At 41.6% G+C, this 20967-nt stretch overlaps 1 protein-coding gene across 13 annotated transcripts in view; it reads left to right on the plus strand.

The window, feature by feature from the left end:
• Window positions 1–20967, plus strand: part of NCOR2 (nuclear receptor corepressor 2) — an 844184-nt gene that overhangs the window by 786737 nt on the left and 36480 nt on the right. For 10 of the 13 annotated variants that reach the window (XM_033955736.1, XM_033955745.1, XM_033955746.1 and 7 more), the window contains 6 exons: window positions 803–949; window positions 8198–8332; window positions 11548–11710; window positions 12065–12597; window positions 14426–14572; window positions 17461–17606. In XM_033955736.1, the coding sequence (XP_033811627.1) occupies window positions 803–949; window positions 8198–8332; window positions 11548–11710; window positions 12065–12597; window positions 14426–14572; window positions 17461–17606 (1271 nt within the window). The remainder of the gene's footprint in view (window positions 1–802; window positions 950–8197; window positions 8333–11547; window positions 11711–12064; window positions 12598–14425; window positions 14573–17460; window positions 17607–20967) is intronic. The other 3 variants (XM_033955744.1, XM_033955748.1, XM_033955737.1) reach the window with 2 other exon arrangements.

Genomic DNA, 20967 nt, shown 5'->3' on the forward strand with positions numbered 1-20967 from the left:
TTCCATACTGGGTGAGGATGTATCTGTGTTCTGTATGTATGAAAAGGGCATTGTTTTCTGTTTACATTGACTGTGCAGGTTCGATCTGTATTAATATGGCTTGTTTATTTTTACAGTGTATTGATGTTCTGATGGTCACTGCAGTGTTTAAGATGCTGCCTTTTCCTAGATGCACCCTTGTTGTGTGACTTGTGGATTATTATTAAAAATATATTTTTTTATATAGAGGAGGGAGTGTTAAAAAATGATCGGCCCCGGGTGTCAAATATACTAAGTAGACAACTGTATTTTATTTAAAATGTACTATATTGCAAGGCTTTATTAATCTTGGCAGTTTACAATAATGTTTTACCATAAAAATATAAATGAAAAAAGGAGTTTCATTATAAAATAGGATAGACCTAGCTTACTCATAAAAGCAGTGACATAAGTCAACAAATACACAGGTCAACAGACAATTCAGAGGGCCATCAAGTCCCTAAGTAGAATCCAAAGGAAAACAAAGGAAGAAAAATGACCGACCATCTGGAACCAATTCTGTAGCAATTCCTTGAAATGTTAGACTGCACATTACAATAAAGTCAATGCACTAAACTGGTGATCAGAGGAGGAAGAGTATCAGTGATCTCTATTTGCTTTAACAAAACATAGCAGCTGTTCATCTCCTTGAGCACATGCCTATGTACCATCTCATCTTGGCAACCTGCTGTGCCTACAATGATCTCTTTATGCTGACTGAGCTCTAGACGCTTTCTCTGTTATTGGTTGTCTTATCAGCCTGTTCAATTTTTCCATCCCTCAGGAATAATTGACCTGTCTCAAGTGCCCCATTTGCCTGTCCTCGTTCCTCAGACTGGTGCATCTGCTGCCTCCATGGACCGGATCACATACATCCCTGGCACCCCACAGGCATTCAGCAGCAGACATGGCAACTCCCCACTTTCCCCAGGTAAAGCTTGGAAGACTGCTTTTAAACAATTGGGGGCTCATAATTGAAACGGAAATACGCCTAAAATCCCATCTAAAGCAGCACTTGGATGATTAATAAGACAAGTCGTCCAAATGCCGATAACTGAAACGGGTTTTAGACGTATTTAAAAACAGCTTAGGCCTCTTCAGTGCTGCTGTACGCCCAGAGCTGAAAGGGGCGTTTTAGGAGGAGTGGTGAGGGCGGGATGTGGATTGAGCTACACTTAGTCATACTGCAAATATATCCAAAAGTTTAACGGGACTGCCTAGACAGAACTTGTACGTTGTCGATATAAAAACAGGTCTAAGTGGTCAAAAGGAATCCAAAGTAACCAGATAACCACTGCAGACACAAAGTACAAACCCCAACCCCACAACACCATAAAAATTGGAATAAAAACGTATATACCTGCCTCCAGAACATCAGCCCCTGGCATAGGAAAGCCTAGTAGAGCAGCACAGAGGTGGCTTAAGTAGTCCGGGGCTATTGGGGTTGTAGACAGGTGGGTCTAGTAGGTTTTGAGGGTGTTTTGAAGGGCTCATCATGACCTATAAGGGAGTTGTGGTGAGATGTTTATGTGGCACCGTCTTTGTGAAGTTCGCAGCAGTGCCCTGTAAGGTGCCCCACTACTGTGTTGCCATGTCTGGGTGTCCAGTCCTTCACTTTGCTGGCCACTCCCACATCCAAAAAGTCTTGTTCTAGGTGTTTTTGACTTGGATGAGTATGATGGGGTATAAAGATAGATGACTTAACAGTACGATCAAACGGCTGGACGTATAATTAGATAATTCTCAAAAAATATATATATTTTGGACGTATTTTTTGAGAATGGACTTTAGGCACTGCTGACTTTGGGCGACTAGCGATTTAGACCCAAAACGGACTTAGACGTATCTTTTGATTATGCCCCTCCACATTTTTAGTTTTGATGCACAGAACCTGTTGTGAACATCTTTATAACTTTAATCTGGTGGAGGGAGAGGTGGCCCATATGGAGCAGCAGGTGCAACCTTAGATGGACCATCTTGGTCTTTATTGGCTGTTATTTACTAAAAGTCTTGAGCAGAAGTACAGTATTTGACTAACCCTTGGAAAAATTATTTTATTTATCTAACCAACAGGGGTTAGGAGGAAGAGATAGGGGTGTGGGGTTGGAATGCTTTGATTAGTCTTTTTTTTTTAATTTCATGGCTTTTAATAGGTGGTAAAGTGAACCCCAGTTGAAATGAAATTACTGTGAAGCTAGTTAATTTTCTACGTGGCAGCCAATCACTCCCTCTGTCTTTTGACTTCTAATAAGCGCAGACAGCTCTGAAATCATTGATCCAAAGCTGATGTGACTTATTTGGCATAGGAGAATAATTATTTATTTATTCAATTTTCTAATCTATACTGTTCTCCCCAGGGAGCTCAGAACGGCTTACATGAATTTATTTAGGTACTCAAGCATTTTTCCTTGTCTGTCCCTGAGGGCTCATAATCTGTCTAATGTACCTGGGGCGATGAGGGAATAAGTGATTTGCCCAGGGTCACAAGACAGCTTTCCAAAGCAAACAAGAAATTCCTGCAGTTCTCAGTGTCTATGTTCAGTATTTGAACTCAGATACAAAAGGCTTGGACCACTGTCCTCCTACAGAGATATACTAGCTTCCACATTACTCCTGGGATTTTGGTGGCTAATTTTATAACAGGTTGCCGAATTGCGAGGGAAAAAAAGGCTTCTACTTATAACGTATTTTATAAATCCACAGCAATGAAAAACACAATGAAATGTCACTTTGTTGTTTTTATTATAACACATGATAATATTCCAGAAACTAAGCAAAACTAAAATGAAAAGAAAATCCTAAATTAAGAGAAAGCAAAATGATATTGTCGGGGGGGGGGGGAAGGTGTTTGGATTGGGAAGTCTGTTTTATAAAAACACATAAACACCTGTGTGACTTTATAAAATATCAACACAAATCCATCAGAAATCAAATCTATATTGAAGGTGCAACCTTTATGTCTTACTAGAGAGCAGGTGTAAATGTCTGCACATATTTAAGAACTAAAAACTGTGACTGCCCATATTTCACCCAAACTCACATGTTTTTGAGTTGGGGGTACTATTATAACAGACATTATCCACTTCATGCTGTAACAGGGCACTTAAAGTTAAGCATAAACGTATGTGCATAAGTGCTAGCACAGTGCTCAACACTTCTGTAATTTGAGCTTGCAAATTGCTCAGTACATATTGTGACAAACCCAGTGCCAGCTCTGAATTTGTCCCTGAGAAAAAAAGCAAAAACATCCATTCCCTGGCCAGAAGAGCGGACCAAATTAATGGTAGAAATCAGGAGTCAGCTGACTACTCTTTTGACAGTGAATCTGAGCAGGATAGAAACTGATCTACTAGTAACAGGTAGAGGAGCTCATCACAATATAAATACATTACAAAGCCAGCAAGGTTTACTGTCTGTAGGAATAAGCCTGTCATTTTAAGCAACCTCAGTGTAGGCAATACAAGGAGAGCTGTGCTCTGCAACACAGAGAGCTAAGCCCCATCCCCCTTCCCAGGTGCAGGGGGCGTGGCTTTGACAGACATAAAGGGCAAGTCCTGAATCAGGAAAAAAGGCAGGAACATGAAGGGCAGAGTTATTCACCTGAGCAGTGGCTAGACAAGGAGGTGGAAATGGCAGAGGAAGAACTGTCCCTGCCTCGAGCCATTAAGAGTCCAGAAACCTGTGAGGAGATGGACATAGCAGAGGGGCCAGTGGAGCCAACAATACTTCCTGAGTGCATGGAGGTGGGTCCTTAAATTGGAAAGGAATAACTGTATTGTTTGTTGAACTTTATTTTTGATTGCTGTTCTGGAAAGGCAGAAACCTCTGCTGAAAAGACAGAAAGAAGAGAGTTATTTTTGTGTTTTGGTTTGTCCCTCTAATAGACTGTGTGATGTTATAAACTGCTAAGCTGTACAACTGAGAGCCACTTAAAAGGAAAATGAACTGTGTTGTCAAGTTGGACATTATTTTCTTGGGGGGGGGGGGTTACCTCTATTTGCTGGCTGTGGTTTTTCCTTTCCTGCCAATGTGACACAGAAACCTCAACCAGGAGGGAAACGCCCAATAAAGCTGATTTGGGAAAGAACTAAGGATTATAAAACTGTACTAGGACTGTTTACATTTTTCCTAGATACTGCTGGAAGGTTTTTATTCCTTTACAAACCTGACCTTGCTTACCATTTGTTTATGGAAGTACTGAGATTGTTTCAGTTTAGAAAAAGTTCCTGCATTTTGGTTACCAAGTCAAGCTATCCCAGAGCCTGGGAAAGCTCAGTTCTCGCATGCAGTGCAGGTAGCCATGATTTCCAGTTTCAAAGTGGAAAGGATTTGTTTGTTTGTTTGAAGGTGAAACATGTTTTTGTGAAAAGTCTGTGAAACGCAAGATCCTATGAAACACTGCTCTGGTGAATTATACTTACCTGATTGGTTCAAAAGACCAGGGCAATAAAGCCAAAGTATACATTGCATGAACCAACAGAAAGAAAAATATATTTTTCTTTGTACCATTGTTTACCTGGAATGTAACATCCTGAACTGAGTCCAGTTAAAGAACAGAATAAAAGTTGCTTTTTCTGTTTCTTTGTTTGGTAATATTTTGGCCAGTGTAACTGGTGACTCTAGGCTGTCACCTAGACCAGGTGTACATGTAGGATTACTCCATTTCCAGGGGAACATGCCCAGTCTCTTAAGGATCACGGCTAGCGCCCTCTGCTGGCTTGAACAGAGGCCTAGCTCATGACAATATATGCAAGGGGGCAGGGCTTGGGCGGGTCAAAATTTGCACATAATTTATAGAATACTCGCAAAGATCCATTCATACGAGGGGATGCTGAAAGGTTCTCAGCCCAGCCAAGAAGGGAACGATGTGGAGCCATGAAACTCACAAGTTATTCCACATATTCATCCCTAAGTTCAGCACACTTGGCACATCGTGTCTGAAGTTTCGGTAACTCTTCCAAAAAATACTTTGATGTCTAGTCACTGAAATTCTGCTCCGCTGCTGCAATCACTTCCAAATCACTCGAAAATTGTCATCCTTTCAAACTCTTTTTAAAGTTTGGAAACAGAAAATAGTCAGATGGAGTAGGATGAGTAGGGTGGATGGTCTATGCACTAAAACCCCAACTGCATCAAAGCATCCATCATTTTGCCAGCTTTGTGAGCAGATGCATTGTCTTTCAAAAAGAGAACTCTTTTTTCTGCAGCTTCCCTCTCCTTTTTTTCTTTTAGTGCCTCCTTTAATCAGCACAGCAAGTTATAGTAGTATTCTACATAAACTGTTTGGCCCCTTGAAAGATAGTCAGTCATTACAACACCTCCCTGATCCCCAAACACTGGCCATGACTTTTCCTGCTGAATTTTGGGTCTTGAATTTCCTTGACTTTGGAGAACCTGAATGCTGCCTTTGCATGTACTGTTTTGTCTCGGGATCATAGTGGTTTCATCAACAGCAACTAGTCATTCCAAAAAGTTGGCACCAGCTCACTGAAAATGCTGCAAAATCAACTTGGAAGTGTCTACTCATCGGCGTTTCTCATCAGCATTCAAACATTTGGGTACCCACTTGGCCGACAGCTTCTGCATACCCAGATGCTCAAGGATTACAAAGCCAGCACATTCCCTGGATATCTGTAGTGTCTCAGCAATCGTTTTAGCCGACATTTGCCAATCTGCCAAAATCAGCTCATGGACATGGACAACGATTTCAGGAGTAGATACCGTTTGAGGCCTCCCAGACCTTGCTGCTTCTTTGGTCTCAATCGCCATGCTGAAAGTATGCATACCACTTCTTCACTGTGGAGTATGATGGGCATTTGTCACTCGATGTTGGCATCATACATTCATGGATTGCTTTTGGAGTTTTCTTCTGCAGGAATAGGAACTTGATGATGGCTTGGAGTTCTCCACACTTGAAAATGCCACACTTTCATTGACATGGGTTCAATCAATGATTTGAAACAATTTCAAAACATAGCATTGCGATTCTGCAAATATCATTCTTTTCAGCTACAGTGGCAAAATAACACTCAGAATTTAGGAAGTTGGTTGGGCTAAGAATTTTTCAGTACCCCCTTTGTAAATGCACAAAGAATGAATAAAGGGCAATAATCCTCATGAAGTGGAGAAAAGGACCTCAGTGTTATCCTAAAAAAGAACATAAGAATTGCTGCTGCTGGGTCAGACCAGTGGTCCATCATGCCCAGCAGTCCGCTCACGCGGCGGCCCTCTGGTCAAAGACCAGCACCCTAACCGAGACTAGCCCTACCAGCGCACGTTCTTGTTCAGCAGGTATTGTCTAACATTTTCTTGAATCCCTGAGGGTGTTTTCCCCTATAGCAGCCTCCGGAAAAAGGCAGAGATACCAAAATGTCTCCACCATTATAAAAATGACCCCTCTTCTAAGCCATAGAGGTAAGAGATATAATGGGTCATATGCGGAAAAGGTATAACTCGAAGTTCAATGTCACATACAGTTCACCAAACTGTCCATTTCACTTAAGATAAAGTCCACGTTAAATTTCATAATATTCAACTAAGCAAAAGCACGTCAGTATACTTATCTTCTTGAAAACTTCCAGTCATTCAATAGTCTCTAATCAGAAGTTTGGCAGAGAGCCAGAGTAATTGTGAAATTCTTATAGAATACTGTAATGTACTGTATGTGCAGCATGTGTATGCCAACCATAGATCTGTCATAAGTGGGCATACCTAAGTCCACACTGATGCCAACTTACGCTAGTATTCTGAAGCAGCAATTGCACGCATTAGTGCCATTATAGAAAAGGCACCTAAATCCAATCCTTACATCAGGTAATGGGGGCATGGAGGGCTAGCGAAGGAGAGGGAACAGTTGGTGTATTAGATGGAAGGCAGAGTCAAACATTGTGTGGTGCTTAACAGACTAATGACGTTGGAGAGCTGTGCCTGCTTGTCCACGATACGACTTTGCCTGTGTTTTTATGGCCATTAAGGATCTTGGAAATCACTATGTTAACTAATTTGTGTCCGAATTGGGGGGGGGGGAGGGATCTATGAAATAAATAAATAAGTTGCCTAATGGTTAGAGAACCAGGGAAGTAAAGGCTCAAATCCCACTGCAGCTCCTTGGAATCTTGAGCAAGTCACTTAACCCTCCATTATCTTAGGTACAGACTTAGATTTATCAGCCCTGGGGTGACAAGAAAGTACCTAAGTACTTGAAAGTAACTGAACATAAGCTACCACTGACAAAAATCACTTTACAGGTCAAGGACCTGATGGGCCGCTGCAGGAGCGGGCTGTTGGGCGCGATGGACCTCTGGTCTGACCCAGCGGAGGCAACTTCTTATGTTCTTAAAGGCATGCGCTAAATCCAGAATCCCTTCTCCTTTCCTACTGCTTCTTTACTCTGATGTGTTATTTTATTCACATTATACTCAGCTTTTCCATTAGAAACATAGAAATAAGGGTCAGTAAACAGCTATAGATAATTAAATTGGGCCTCCATTATCTTAGGTACAGACTTAGATTTATCAGCCCTGGGGTGACAAGAAAGTACCTAAGTACTTGAAAGTAACTGAACATAAGCTACCACTGACAAAAATCACTTTACAGGTCAAGGACCTGATGGGCCGCCGCAGGAGCGGGCTGTTGGGCGCGATGGACCTCTGGTCTGACCCAGAGGAGGCAACTTCTTATGTTCTTAAAGGCATGCGCTAAATCCAGAATCCCTTCTCCTTTCCTACTGCTTCTTTACTCTGATGTGTTATTTTATTCACATTATACTCAGCTTTTCCATTAGAAACATAGAAATAAGGGTCAGTAAACAGCTATAGATAATTAAATTGGGCCTACTTAAAACATTCGTGACTAGCTTTCGAGAATTATGCTGAAGCAGACAACCATGGCAACCGCAATCCATTAGAGAAGTAATTCTTTCAACTTAGCCCTATTATGAAATCAAATCAAATAATGCAGGTGTCTTCCTTAAAGAAACTCTAGTACTTTGCCATCTCAGTATGCTGCGTATGTTGAAAATGCTGCTGCCATGTGTGTGTGTTGGGGGGGGGGCTAATATGCCCCATAAGGACAATATATATCTTGTTTGCAAGTTCCAAGAGCTGAAGAAGAGCAGCACATGCTTAACCTTGGACTGAATGAGATAGCATCTGATTGTATGGGGCTCTTTTTATAACAGGAGGCCCCACACATGTGACCAAACAGTCGGGTACATCTGTTTCTGACCGGGAGCGTGAAAGAGAGCGTGAGAGAGAGAAAGCCATGCTATCGACTGCAGCAACTAGCATCGAGCATGCTCCAATATGGCGACCAGGTACCTCAAGTATTGATGCTTTGATATTATGGAACATGCTTCAGCACCAAAGTGGATAACAGCTGTATAGCTAAAGCAAAAACAGTTCAAAATACTTGCACTGAAGATAAGTATTGCAGGGTACCCCAATCATTCAAAAAAAATGAGCGTGAAACAAACACTTATCTAGTTTGTTCTTGACGAGGAACTTTCTTCCTTCTCTTCCAGTTGCATGAAAGTTTTGTTATTACATTTTTTCCATGCTCCCCTGAGGGACAAGGATTATGTGCCTGTGAGGTGTCAAATAAAGAGAAGGAAGAAAGGGCTAGATTCATGTACCGATCGGTTTGCGACTCCTTAGCAACCAAATTTCCCTCCAGCCCGATTCACTTATCTCTCTGCCAACCAACCTCCGATCCACGCATGCAAATGAGGGGAGGGACATTCAAAAGTAGGGAAGGCAGCGATTCAGAACACAAAATTCTCGATCCGACTGGGTTGGCCGATCAACTCCTAAAGCAACTGCTGGGGACCAGTCGCACACCTCTCCTACCGACTCTCCTGCTCCATTGCCGCCTCTGCCCTGCTCTCTGTTGCCCTGATCTCACTGCCTGTTTCAGGGGCTGCAGAAGCCCTGGGCAGGGGGGAGAGCAGTGCCTGTTGACTCCCTGACTTGCTGCATACATCTAGCAAATTAGCAGGACATTACTGCTGCCTTCCATGCAGTGCAAGCCTGCAGGTTTATAACGGGGCTGCATGCCACAGTGCAGCCCCGGGGACTCGCACTGCACGGAAGGGGTTAGAGAGCAGGAGAGTCTGTGTGGTAAGATTGCCTGGAAGGAGGGAGCAGGAGAGCCAGCCCATGCGAAGGGAAAAAAAAGAGTGCGTCTCGATCCGTGCAGGTAGATGGGGCATTCCTCCGATCGCCCCCATCTGCATATTTTTCTTTCCTGAATTCGTCAGACCTGCCCAGATTGGGTCCGATCGGGCTGGTTAGTGAATCTGGGCCAAAGTTCCTCATCATGGACACACTAGATAAGTGTTAGTTTCACACTCATTTTTTTTAAATCTTAAATTGAATAATAATTCATCTAGCTGTGGTCATCTCTACTTCAGTTATTGATGTGGAGCCCTACCATTCATCGTTTATTTTTCTGAAAGTTTTTGTGAGTGCATGACAGAGTATTTCTGTGTGTGGAGTTTTTTCACAGACCAGTGATGATACAGATTGCTTAGGGTACCTTGGGTCCCGGCGGTCATCGTATTGAGGTCTGTTTTACTCCACTGTTTTATGTACTTATGATTTCAATGTTATATTATGTTTGAATGATTGGGGGCGTCCGGCATTACTTATTTTCAGTGCGAGTATTTTGAACTGTACGTGCTTCAGCTTTTGTATTTGGCTAAATTTTGAGAAGGTCTGACTTGTTAAGTTCAGGAGTTGGACGATTAGATAAGTCCCTCTGAAAATCTAACATCACTGAGCACCACCTTGCAAAGTCCATAAGAAGCGCTAAAACAGTAATGCTATTTAAACAAAATTGTAAGATTTATGTTGAATTGTACTTGCCGTACACCACCTTGGGTGAATCTCTTCATAAAGGTGATTAATGAATCCAAATAAATAAATAAAAAATCGCATGCGCAATTTTGGTCATGTACCCAAATTGTGTGAGCAATTTAATTGAATAACAAAACTAATTAGCACCGATAAATTGGCATTTTAACAAGCAGTTATTACAAGTTATATGTGTAAATTTAGGTGCAGGATCCACACTTAAATTTTAGTCAAGAGGGTAAGGAATTGAGCAGATTGAGAGTGTTACTTTGTTATGCATATAATTATAGAATAAGAGCATCTGAGCCTAACCCACTCTTTTACAAAAAGTGCGCTAAACATGCACTAAATGCTAACGCTTGCATGTTATCCTATGGACGCGTTAATTTAGCATGTGCTAAATCCACGCTAAAACGCTTAGCACGCCTTTGTAAAAGAGGGCCTATATTTAAGCACAGGCATTTGCACCACTTTTTCGTTGGTGCAAATGTCCATGCCTAACTTTATTTGTGTTTCTCAGGCATAAGTGCTAGTCTGTAAACCACACCTAACTTTAAGCGTGGCTTTCAGAATAGTGCTTTTTTTTTTTTTTGCATAGATATTTTGTGGGACGCCATTGGCATGGTTAAGTTGCGAGACAATAGTTACATCGAGGCATGGGGTCATAGAAGCCAACTTTTTAAAATGATTGAGAGTTCAAAATTCAACACAAGATCACCCCTCCCCGTGCACATTGAAAGAGTTTGCTCAGTGCTGGGAATGCTCAAGCACCCAAAGAGCTGGCACTTGCGGTGGGGATAATTGGCCTAAATCTGTCTGTGTTTTACCCCGCTAAATTTATGCTTATTTTTATTTGCCAGCTGACTATCATCTGAAGTGCACCAATTTTGAGCTGAAATCAGTCCCTGTGTACCTTCTTATTGCATTGTGCTTTTTGTCTCTTGTGTGTCCCACTGTCCTTACTTTGTGTTTTATTTTGCTGTGTGCAGCTTGAGTTATTATGCATTGTGTGTTGTATTTACATTACATGTACTGTGTTTGTGTTGTCTACTGTTTTCTGTGACCTCTGGTTAATGTGTGCATTTTCAAGTTATTGTGCTGCTAATGAAGTTGTGAACTGCGGTGTTAATTATTTTTCTTGTCCAAAATGTTTGTTGTTGCATGCGGTATTCACATTCTTTTGCACCGTGTTTTGTTATTTTTGCACTGTTTATGTTATGACATGCTGTTTTCACTTTATGTGTACTGGGTTCATTATTTATGCTGTTTATGTGCTGTCGTACATTATTGCTCGTAATATTTACTTTCTTGTGTGTTTTGTTTATCTAATGTTGTGCATTGGTTCTTGAGTGTTTTGTTCACATTGCTGTATTCTGTGTTTACGTTCTTGGGTGTCTTGTTTCTGCCCCATAGTAATGTGGCTTATGTTCTGTAAAGTGTGTAATTATCCACATGACTAATCAAGAAAATCAGCTGCCTCAGTCCTGTGAGCAAAGTTCTGGTAACTGCCGAGAAATGAAATTTTTAGGTGCTTGGGGTAATGGATCATGATTGTTCTATTGTGTTTTCTTTCTTTTGTGATGAAAGGATTTTCAGGCTATAAACAGGAAGTAAACCTGTCAGGTGTGACCCTGGTCTTTCTAGAGTCGTGCTGATATGCTTCACTGTCCATTTTCAGGCACAGAGCAAACTAGCAGCCGGTCCCACTCTCAGAACCACCAGCATACATCACCTTCTCCCCGGCTCCATGAAAACATCCAACAGCGTCCCAGTGTGCTGCACAACACCAGCATGAAGAATGTCATCACATGTGTGGAAAGCACCAGTCCCTCTGTCTTGCGGTATTTATTATTCCGTTGTCCTCTTCACCACCTTGGGCTGTAGGAAGGACAAATTATTTGATTTTTAAACTTTGAGAAGTGAATTGGGGCAAACAAAAAATCAAAATGGATGATAGCTTGAATTTAGATTTGAAAGTATGTCCCATGTACTTTATTAAGGCAATCTTCAAACCCAGTGATGTGTTGAGGTAGGCGATCTGAAACTCAATGTAGCATGGTATTTTACTCAATGTAGCATGGTATTCCCTCAATGTAGCATGGTATTTTACTTTCAGCTGCATTAAGATGAGATATTTTGCTTGCTCTGGAACCTTTCTGATTTTTAATGGTGTTTCTAATCTCTTGATTTTCAAGGTCTACTTCAACGACATCTCCGGTGCGGGCAACAGGGTTTCCACCATCCTTGCATCGTTCTGTGGCTGTAATGGACAGTTACCCATCAATGCTTGATCACACTGTACTGCCAAAGGACAATTTAAGGTTACAGGAAGGCAAGGCAGAGCGCCCTAGGACTGACGGTGGTAGCCATTTGCCCTCCAAATTGCTTGGCGGGGCAAGCAGAGAACAATCCGCTTCACCCAGTAAAGCTGCAGAGTCTCGATTGCTCTCACCTCTGGGACCAGGCACTGCTCATCAGTATGGCAGCGGACAGGGGAAAACCCAGCAGCATCAGCCCCTGGACCAGGCCGTGGCCACAACCAGTGAACCGCCCTGTAGGGACAAGAATCAGAGTAAATCCTTTTCAATGCAGGAGCAGGAGCTTCGAACACTCGGTAAGACCACCATGACTGCGGCCAACTTCATAGACGTGATTATCATACGTCAAATTTCTTGCGATAATGGGAAGCGAGAAAGAAGCTCGCTAAATGCCACCTCCACTAGTGATGGTAAGAAATTTGGGGACTGGTAGCTAAGCTTGTGGCCTACATTATATTTTAATATCACTAAATATTTTTAAAGTCACACATTCAGAGAATTTATTTTTTCAGTTTCCTTCATTTTTTTCTCCCATCATTTAGGGGCATAGATATCGAGGTGAGCTGCCATTTAAGATATGTTATTTTATGCAAAGAGAGTTAGTGACTAATAACATGGGTTAATAGCAAAATAACACACTTTAACATTAGCCCATGTTGTTAACTTCCTTAGTTAGTTGGTCAGTTTTTGTTTTTGTTTGGGGGTTGTTGTTTTTTGTCTAATCGGGCTTTTTTTGTTTTAGATCTTTACTTTTTTAAATTCTTATTTTCCCTATTTATTCTTTGCCAGTCTTGTTAGACCTATGTTTTTTTATGTGAGTTTATTTAGATATAATAGGGACCTAGTGATGGGTTTTGTGTTGCATCAGTACACAACATCCTGATTTCACTTGTACAGATTTACTGTTTTGGCTCTGTTGACTTGAGCCTCTATCTGCGATTTGCTGTAGGACACCAGAAATGCCGGTACTTGTAGAGTGAAGCAACTTAACCAGCATTCTGACTGTCTGTGTACACTCACAGGGTGAGATCATTGAAGACCAGGGTCATGTGCCCGCTTTCCCTAGGAGATGGGGAATAATTCTGGGTGGCTTGTGTTCCAGATCCCTGTAATTCATCCTGTTGATTGTCTTATGTTGGAGGTGAGAGAGAGAGAATTACTTTAAAGAAGGGAAGAAAAGTAAATATGTAAGAGAGCAGGAAGACCTGTCCACATGGCTAGGCAGATAGAACAGACTGGAGAGGAAATGGATGTTGAGGATGGCTTGCACATGCTCAGAAGAGCATGAAACCATTGGACGATGTCACTCTGTGTGTCCTGCTTGTCCATGGAGAAAAAATGCCCAAATAGTGGCACAATTCAGCATTGCTAACGCTGGCTCTAGCAGATTTCCCTCATGGATCTGCATCTTACCTGCAGTGTGGACTTTGAGCGGAAGTGAGAATGAAGTCTTTTGAAAATGGAAGTTTCTAAACTGGTGTTGCGCAACCCTTTTTTGGAGATGCACCTAGTCAGTCAAGTTTTCAGGTGCACCAGAATGAACCTGCATGAAACAGATTTGCATATATTGAAGACCCATTATGTTATAATTTATCTTAATCATAGTTCTCTGTGGACAAGCAAGCATAATATTCTCACATTTGGGTGATAACATCTACAGAACCCTTTATAGGCACTACTAAGTGTACTGTCTCTTTAAATCTTTATTTTTACTTATAGCTCCCAATAGATGATGTATAGTTTTTATATATTCAATTCAATCCAAACTTTCCAAATTCCGAATAAAGTGTAAACCTTTAATTCTTCTAGAAAGCCTCAGCCCCACCACTCCACCGCTAAAGTGCGTCTTACTAGCAGGAAGTATTACATGGACTTCATCATAGGCCTTTCAACTTTAGGCAGGTATTCCTCTGGGAGAGGATTCAGAAACTTTGCTTTAGATGAGATGTAATAGGGCAAAAGCAGTGTGATTTGCCCTGTACATTGCAGCAGAGGTTTTATTGGGTAAAGTTTAATACTCAAAACAATTTTCAGGATCATTATTAAGTCTTGTCAGGGTTAACCCAGAGTTCCAGTTAAGCACATCAGAGTTTTTCTGAGATACAGACACCTTTTGGTTAATATTTTCTGATGACTGAATTGTACAGTCATCTGGTATTCCTGATTCATTTTAATTTGTGGCTGTCTTTATGATGAGTCAGAGCTAAGCTAATCAAACATTTATTCTTTCTGTTCTAGGATTTACTGGCAGATACAGTCCTGACAGCATGGAGAGATTAAGCCCTGTGAAATCACCTTGCATTTCTCATGACAAAGGAATTAAATCCACAATCCTAGAGCATGAGAGAGGGTTTGCAGAACAGGATGTGATGCAGAAGCAGCAAGGTGAAACAGATTTAGCTTCTGCATTTTGGTGCATGCTTATCTCATGCAAACTTTAAAATATTTTATCCACTCAGGGCTAGATGCTCTAAAACCTCTGATTGTCTAATGATCATCGCTAAACCGACAACACATCTGTGCCTATAGAAAAAAAAAACAGGCAGACCTGTCGGTAACACAGTTACAGGCACCTGTTGGGTTTTCCAGGTCGGTCCTACCAACCTGATTCTGGCATGCAAATGAGGTCATTAATATTAAAACCAGGCATTAGATTGATGCACCAACCTTGCATGCCAGAATCAAGTCGAAAGGATCGACCCTGAAAACCCTGCCTGGTTTTTTTTTCCTTTTTTTTTCTATGGGTACAGATGTTGTGTGTGTATGTGTAACACACACATAATATCTGGCCCATAACAAAAATTGCTATGCCCCCCTCCCCCCCCACCCGGAACCAGAATGGAGGCAGGAAGGATGTCCTGTCACCGTGAACACCACCACCACCACAAGGCTCCCCCTGAACTGATCCCTCCCCTCTCCCACTCCACTTCCTAAAAAAAGAATCATCAGGAAAGATGCCCACTCACTCCTGCTGCCAGATGCCCTCCGACCCCCCCACAGTGTTGGGGTGTTCATGGCAGCTGGAGGGAGTGGGTACCCCTCCTGCTAATTTTGGCTGGTGTGGGGGGGGGTTCGTGGTAGCAGAAGGGAGTGGGCATCCCTCCTGCCTCCGTTCTGGTCATCAGGGAGGGCTGCCATTAAAAAAAAAGAAAAAAGCCCCAACAGCTGAGTGGCAGGAGGCTACTTTGGGGCTTCCCCTGCCACTCAGCTGTTCAGGCTTCCCCAAACCAGCTCTGCGTATGTGTCGAAGTCGCTCTCAGAGCGACTGATAGGACGGAATTATGGCCCAACAGTGACCCACACAGTTTTAGCGCCCATATTTAGTGCATCTAGCTCTCAGTTCAATAGAGGGGGACATCTTCTAACTAACTATTAATGTGATGCTAACATAGTGGGCATGTAGTAGTGCAGCAGTTTAGGGTCGTAGCCACTGGGTGGCCTGACCTGCCCAGTTTGGGCTCAGGCCCGTTCACCCAACAGTCACAGCCTACTGGCAGTGGTTTATCTATGCTGCTAGAGCTAACCCTGAAGCCTTCCCTCTGACGCGTTTGGGAAGGGAGGGAATGAGAGAGGCTGCACAGTGGGCGGGGTGGGAATGGAGGGAAAAAGAGGCTGCAAGGTCTGGGGGTATGGGAAGGGAAGGAAAGAGAGAGGCTGCATAGGCTGGGCAGGGTGGGAAGGGAGGGAAAAAGAGGCTGCAAGATCTGGGGGTATGGGAAGGGAAGGAAAGAGAGAGGCTGCATAGGCTTGGCGGGATGGGAAGGGAGGGAAAAAGAGGCTGCAAGGTCTGGCGGTATGGAAAAGGAGGGAAAGAGAGAGGCTGCATAGGCTGGGTGGGGTGGGAAGGGAGGGAAAAAGAGGCTGCAAGATCTGGGGGTATGGGAAGGGAGGAGATAGGCTGGGGGGTGAGAAGGGAGGGAAAGAAGAGAGAGACGCGCCCACTCTGGGCTCAGGCCCGTCCAAAATTGACTGTCTGGCTATGCAACTGGCAGCAATGCAGGAGAGATAGGGAAAACAAGAAGCATAGATTTAAGCAGAGAGCTTTTGATCCCTTGGGTTGGCCTTTGACTCTGTTTTGTACTCAACTTCAGCTTAGGACTACCAAACTGCAGTCTTAATTGGCAGAATGGGAGTTGTTGGGTGTAATATTTTTTTATTTGTCTTTATCTCACACTTTTTCAATTTCGTTCAGGTGCAGTATCTATTTCCTTGTGGGCATATAATCTTTTAAGTACTTGAGGTAATGGAAGTTTGGGTGGTTTTCCCAAGATCACATGGAGCAGCAAGGGGTTCATGCAATTTTGGTTCTCTGAACAAACTAATATTGAATATGGGCAGAACATTTAGAAGGTGGAGACCATACAATAACCTTTAAAGATATCTCAACACCAAAAGATACTAGTAAAAATTTTCTCTCAAATATTAGCAACAAGAACCATCAGAAGTGACTCTTTTCACATAAGCCAACAACTTATGGCTTGCCAAGTCTCGTCATCAGTTCAGTAATGCCACATTTTGAGAGCATGTATGCCTGTGGAGAGTGTATGATTTCTGTTTAGGACAATTCCCTGACGAAACCCAGCCCATGTCAGTCTATGGTCCAGAGTAGGGCTGCCCAAGTCCGGTCCTCGAGATCTACTGGCAGGCCAGGTTTTCAGGATATCCACAATGAACATGCATAAGGGAGATTTTGCCTACACTGCCTTCTTGGTATGCAAATCTCTCTCATGCATGTTCATTGTGGATATCCTGAAAACCTGGCCTGCCAGTAGATCTTGAGGACCAGACTTGGGCAGCCATGGTCCAGAGCAATCTAATTGTCAGATAAGTCTAAATTTACTTTGAAAAATGGGAAAATATTGAATTACATGAGGTGAATATTGAAATAATGGCTAAGAAATTTTCTTTAAAAAGTTTTCAGTTCTTTACAACATTATCAAACACATGATGAGACTTGGTAAGCCATAAGCTGTTTGTTGACTTATGTGAAAAGAGTCACCTCCGATGGTTCTTGTTGCCGATATTTGAGAGAGAGAGCTTTTACTAATATCTTTTGGTGTTGGGATACCTTTTAAAGATTTTAGGTCTCTGAGGCACATTTTCATGAGTGAAGTTTCATGAGTGAAGTTATTGCAGTTTCCTGAATCCTGCCTGTCCTATGAGGGGTTCCTTCTAGTATTTAGTGTTTGCGGCTAAAGCACCTGTACATTTACTACAGAACTGAAAGTAGAACAGAAGCACTAACGATAATAATAATTTTTTTTTTGTTTAAGTAGCTCTGAAGCTGTCAGCCTCGGATGGCCATATGCACCCTATCCGTCAGATTCCCGAAGGTCAGCAGTCACCGTGCCATACCCAGCAGTCGGCGCAGTACAGCAGAGGTCAACAGCGAGTTGTGACCCTGGCTCAGCACATTAGTGTAATTATCTTGTGTCACATCCTTCAGTGTTAATGGCACATTTCTAAGCCAACCTGACCATGTGGTATAATGGTTAGATCCTCTAGTCTGTTGCTCCTTATGTACTTTTGGCTGTTTTCAGCAGTGACCTTGTACACAATCAGTTCAAAATTTAGTTAAAATTTCTATGGAATAATGTAAAACATCTAATCTAGACATTTCAAATTATCCTTCTATTCAACAGCGCTGTATTTATAGCATGTACCGCTGAATATACTTGTAGAAATTGTGGGCCTGATATTCAGCTGGCACTGGTCAGCATTTTGCTGACCATCAACCGCAGTTAAATCTGGACAAGAAGGTTTAATTAACAGGTGATGGCGGGAGCAAGTTTAGCCCGTTACCTGATGTGAAACCAGTAGGCAGAGCTTGTCGCCATATTGATTCACCCAGAACAGTCTATTAGAAACCAAGGAGGTTTAATTGACAAGAGACTGTACCAATCAATGACTGTGTTTTGAGTGTATCAAGATAGCGACAGCATGAGGGAGATGGCTTAAGTGTTGTCACATGATGCTGTCTCCTGTTAATTAAACCTTCTTGAACCTGGATATTTAGTGCTGAGCTATGTCTGTGCTTCAGCATTGAATACATGGTTTTGCAGTGCTGGCTAACACATAGTTGGTTAAGTCCAATATTCAGCACTTAACCCAGAGGCACCCCAGCCAGTCAGATTTTCAGGATATCCACAATGAATATGCATGAGAGAGATTTGCATTCTGTGGAGGCAGTGCATGCAAATCTTTCTCATAAATATTCATTGTGGATATCCTGAAAACCTGACTGACTGGGATGCCTCCAGGATCAGGTTTGGGTACTGCATAACGATAGCACTGACTTTTATGCAGTTAACGTGGTTGGTTAAGCGCTGAATATGGCACTTAACCAGCCAAGAGCCAACTCTGCCTCAGGAATGCCACCAATATAGCTGGTTTGCAATTCGGCACTTCGGTTATTTTCAGTGGCACTAACTAGTTAAATGCTGCTGAAAATTAGTGGTTATTTCCAAACTGGTGATTTAATCGAACAGGAGCCATTTCTGGAATGTTAAATCACTTTGAATAGTTACATCTGTGTATAAGTACAAGTGCAGAAAATTGGGACTTCAGTATGTAAGCTATACTTGTAATACCCTGAAAATCTATTTAAGCACCCCAAGGCCGCAGAGTAAGAATATGTTCTATAATGGAACCAATTCTTTGTATGAGAAGAAAGTGGTCTCTTAAGCTGACGGGTTAAGTAAACCTGGGTTAGCGCCTTGAAAAAGCTTCGGCGAAACATGTTGGCGGCATGAATATCCCGATAGTTAAGACCACATTGAAAAGCTAAGTACTTTGTAGAATTTTAACTACTTACAGCCTTTAAGAAAATGAGAATTATATATACTTTGCACTTTACACTTAAAAATTAAATTATAAAATTGGATAGTTAAAGAAAATACATTCTGAATCAGTGACGAACCTACACGTTAAGCTTAAGGCTATGACTGTATGGAGCCTGGAGTGGTGTTCTGAGGTTCTTATATAAAAAAAACGTGTTGGCTTGAATTTGTGAGTATTACTATAAGTAAATATCAAGGATTGGTTCGAGTTAAAGTATAAAGCGTGCCAGATTAAAGACTATAATGGAACCAAAGCATCTAGGTTTCATTATAGAATGGTAGTGTAACCCAGCAATGTTTGACACCTAGACACCTGCAGCTACACCAGCCATAAAACTGGCATAACTGTGGGTGCCTCAGTGCCGCAGGGCTAAAGCATAACTTGCAGTATTACTTTTTCCATATAATCTGTCAAGAACATTGCGCTCTAGCCATCAAAATCTTCTTACTGTTCCTTTGCTTCACCATATTACTTACCATACAACTCGTAAATCTGTTTTGTTTTTTTTCAGTAACTGCTCCTACATTATGGAATGCCATGCCTTCTTACCTTTTTCACGAATCCTTCTTGGATAGGTTTAAATCTAACTGCAAAACCTTTTTCATTTACAGATGCATATGATATATGAGAAAAAGTGGCTTATTTTGCCAGTACACATTTTTCTCCTAGCAAAATAAGGGTGGGATTATTTTAACCCAAGTTTAGGACTTTTAAAAAAAATGTATATCCTTTACATTTTTGTGCTTTACCCTTGTATTCTATACTATTAACACGTATTTCTCACAAACATTCCTTTAAAAAAAAAAAAAAAAAATCTTTATTGATTTTTAAACTTTGACAGTGCAATACAATTAATTGAACATAAAATACTGCATAAAATGCACTATTAACTACACAATACATTTTCTCCCATCCTCCTCCCAATTATTAATACAATAAGACATATAATGTGATTACAATATTATAATTAAGTAATTTAAATCCTCAAAATACATTTCCCTCCCCCCACCCACCCACCCTGGATGTGTAAGGAGGAAATCTAAGAAAAGGAAAGATACATGAACCTTATTGCGAGGTAACAAATGTAGTCAATGGGCTCCACACTTTATTAAATGAACTACTAAACCCCATACATTCCGCATTCATTCTCTCATATTTATATGTGGTACACACATTTGCCCATCAAAATGTGTAATTTATTCTGTCGTGGCTCTTCCAGTTATGTGTGACCATTTGGATAACTATTCCCGTCATGATCAAGAAAAGATGGCTTTTTATACATATTCTTTATGAATCTTGTTGATTGTGTGTGTGTGTGGGGGGGTTAATTCCCTATATTTGAATTTTAAAATCTATTTATAGTTTATTAAACTTGATATAGCGCCTTAGTTGCAGCACAGTTCAAGGCGGTTTACAATAAAATACATCTATAAAACAAAAATTGAAAAAAAGAACGCCATTAAAATAGGATAGTACACTACTTTCATACAGAAAACATGAAACCATTCACAGTCCATCACTGCAAAATGTGCTCTCTACTAATTTCCACTGTTACATGAAACCGAGCATATGAAGATTCCAAACGTAAACTTGTCGGTAAAGAGTTCCATAAAGCTGGCACGATGGCAAAGAATGTAAACTGCTCAGACATTTGATGAGCGGTGTATCAAATTTGAATAAACTTGAAACTATTCTGTAGGAGCCTCACCCTCTCACAAATGCACATTGATAATGAATTTGTGGCCCCCCTCTGGATAGCCCTAACCTTCTCTCCCAGCTCTACATGTAGAAGGCAATTCTATAATTTGGTGCCTCCTATTTAGGCTCATTGTGTTGGAGAATTTCCCACAAATTGCTTCCCAAACACACAAATTACAGCAGGTTAGTTTCTGCATGAGCCTGGCTTTCTGCTTATTTGACTTGCAAATGAGAGAACCTTG

This window comes from Geotrypetes seraphini, chromosome 8 (genome assembly GCF_902459505.1).
Source record: "Geotrypetes seraphini chromosome 8, aGeoSer1.1, whole genome shotgun sequence".
NCBI classification, from domain to species: domain Eukaryota; kingdom Metazoa; phylum Chordata; class Amphibia; order Gymnophiona; family Dermophiidae; genus Geotrypetes; species Geotrypetes seraphini.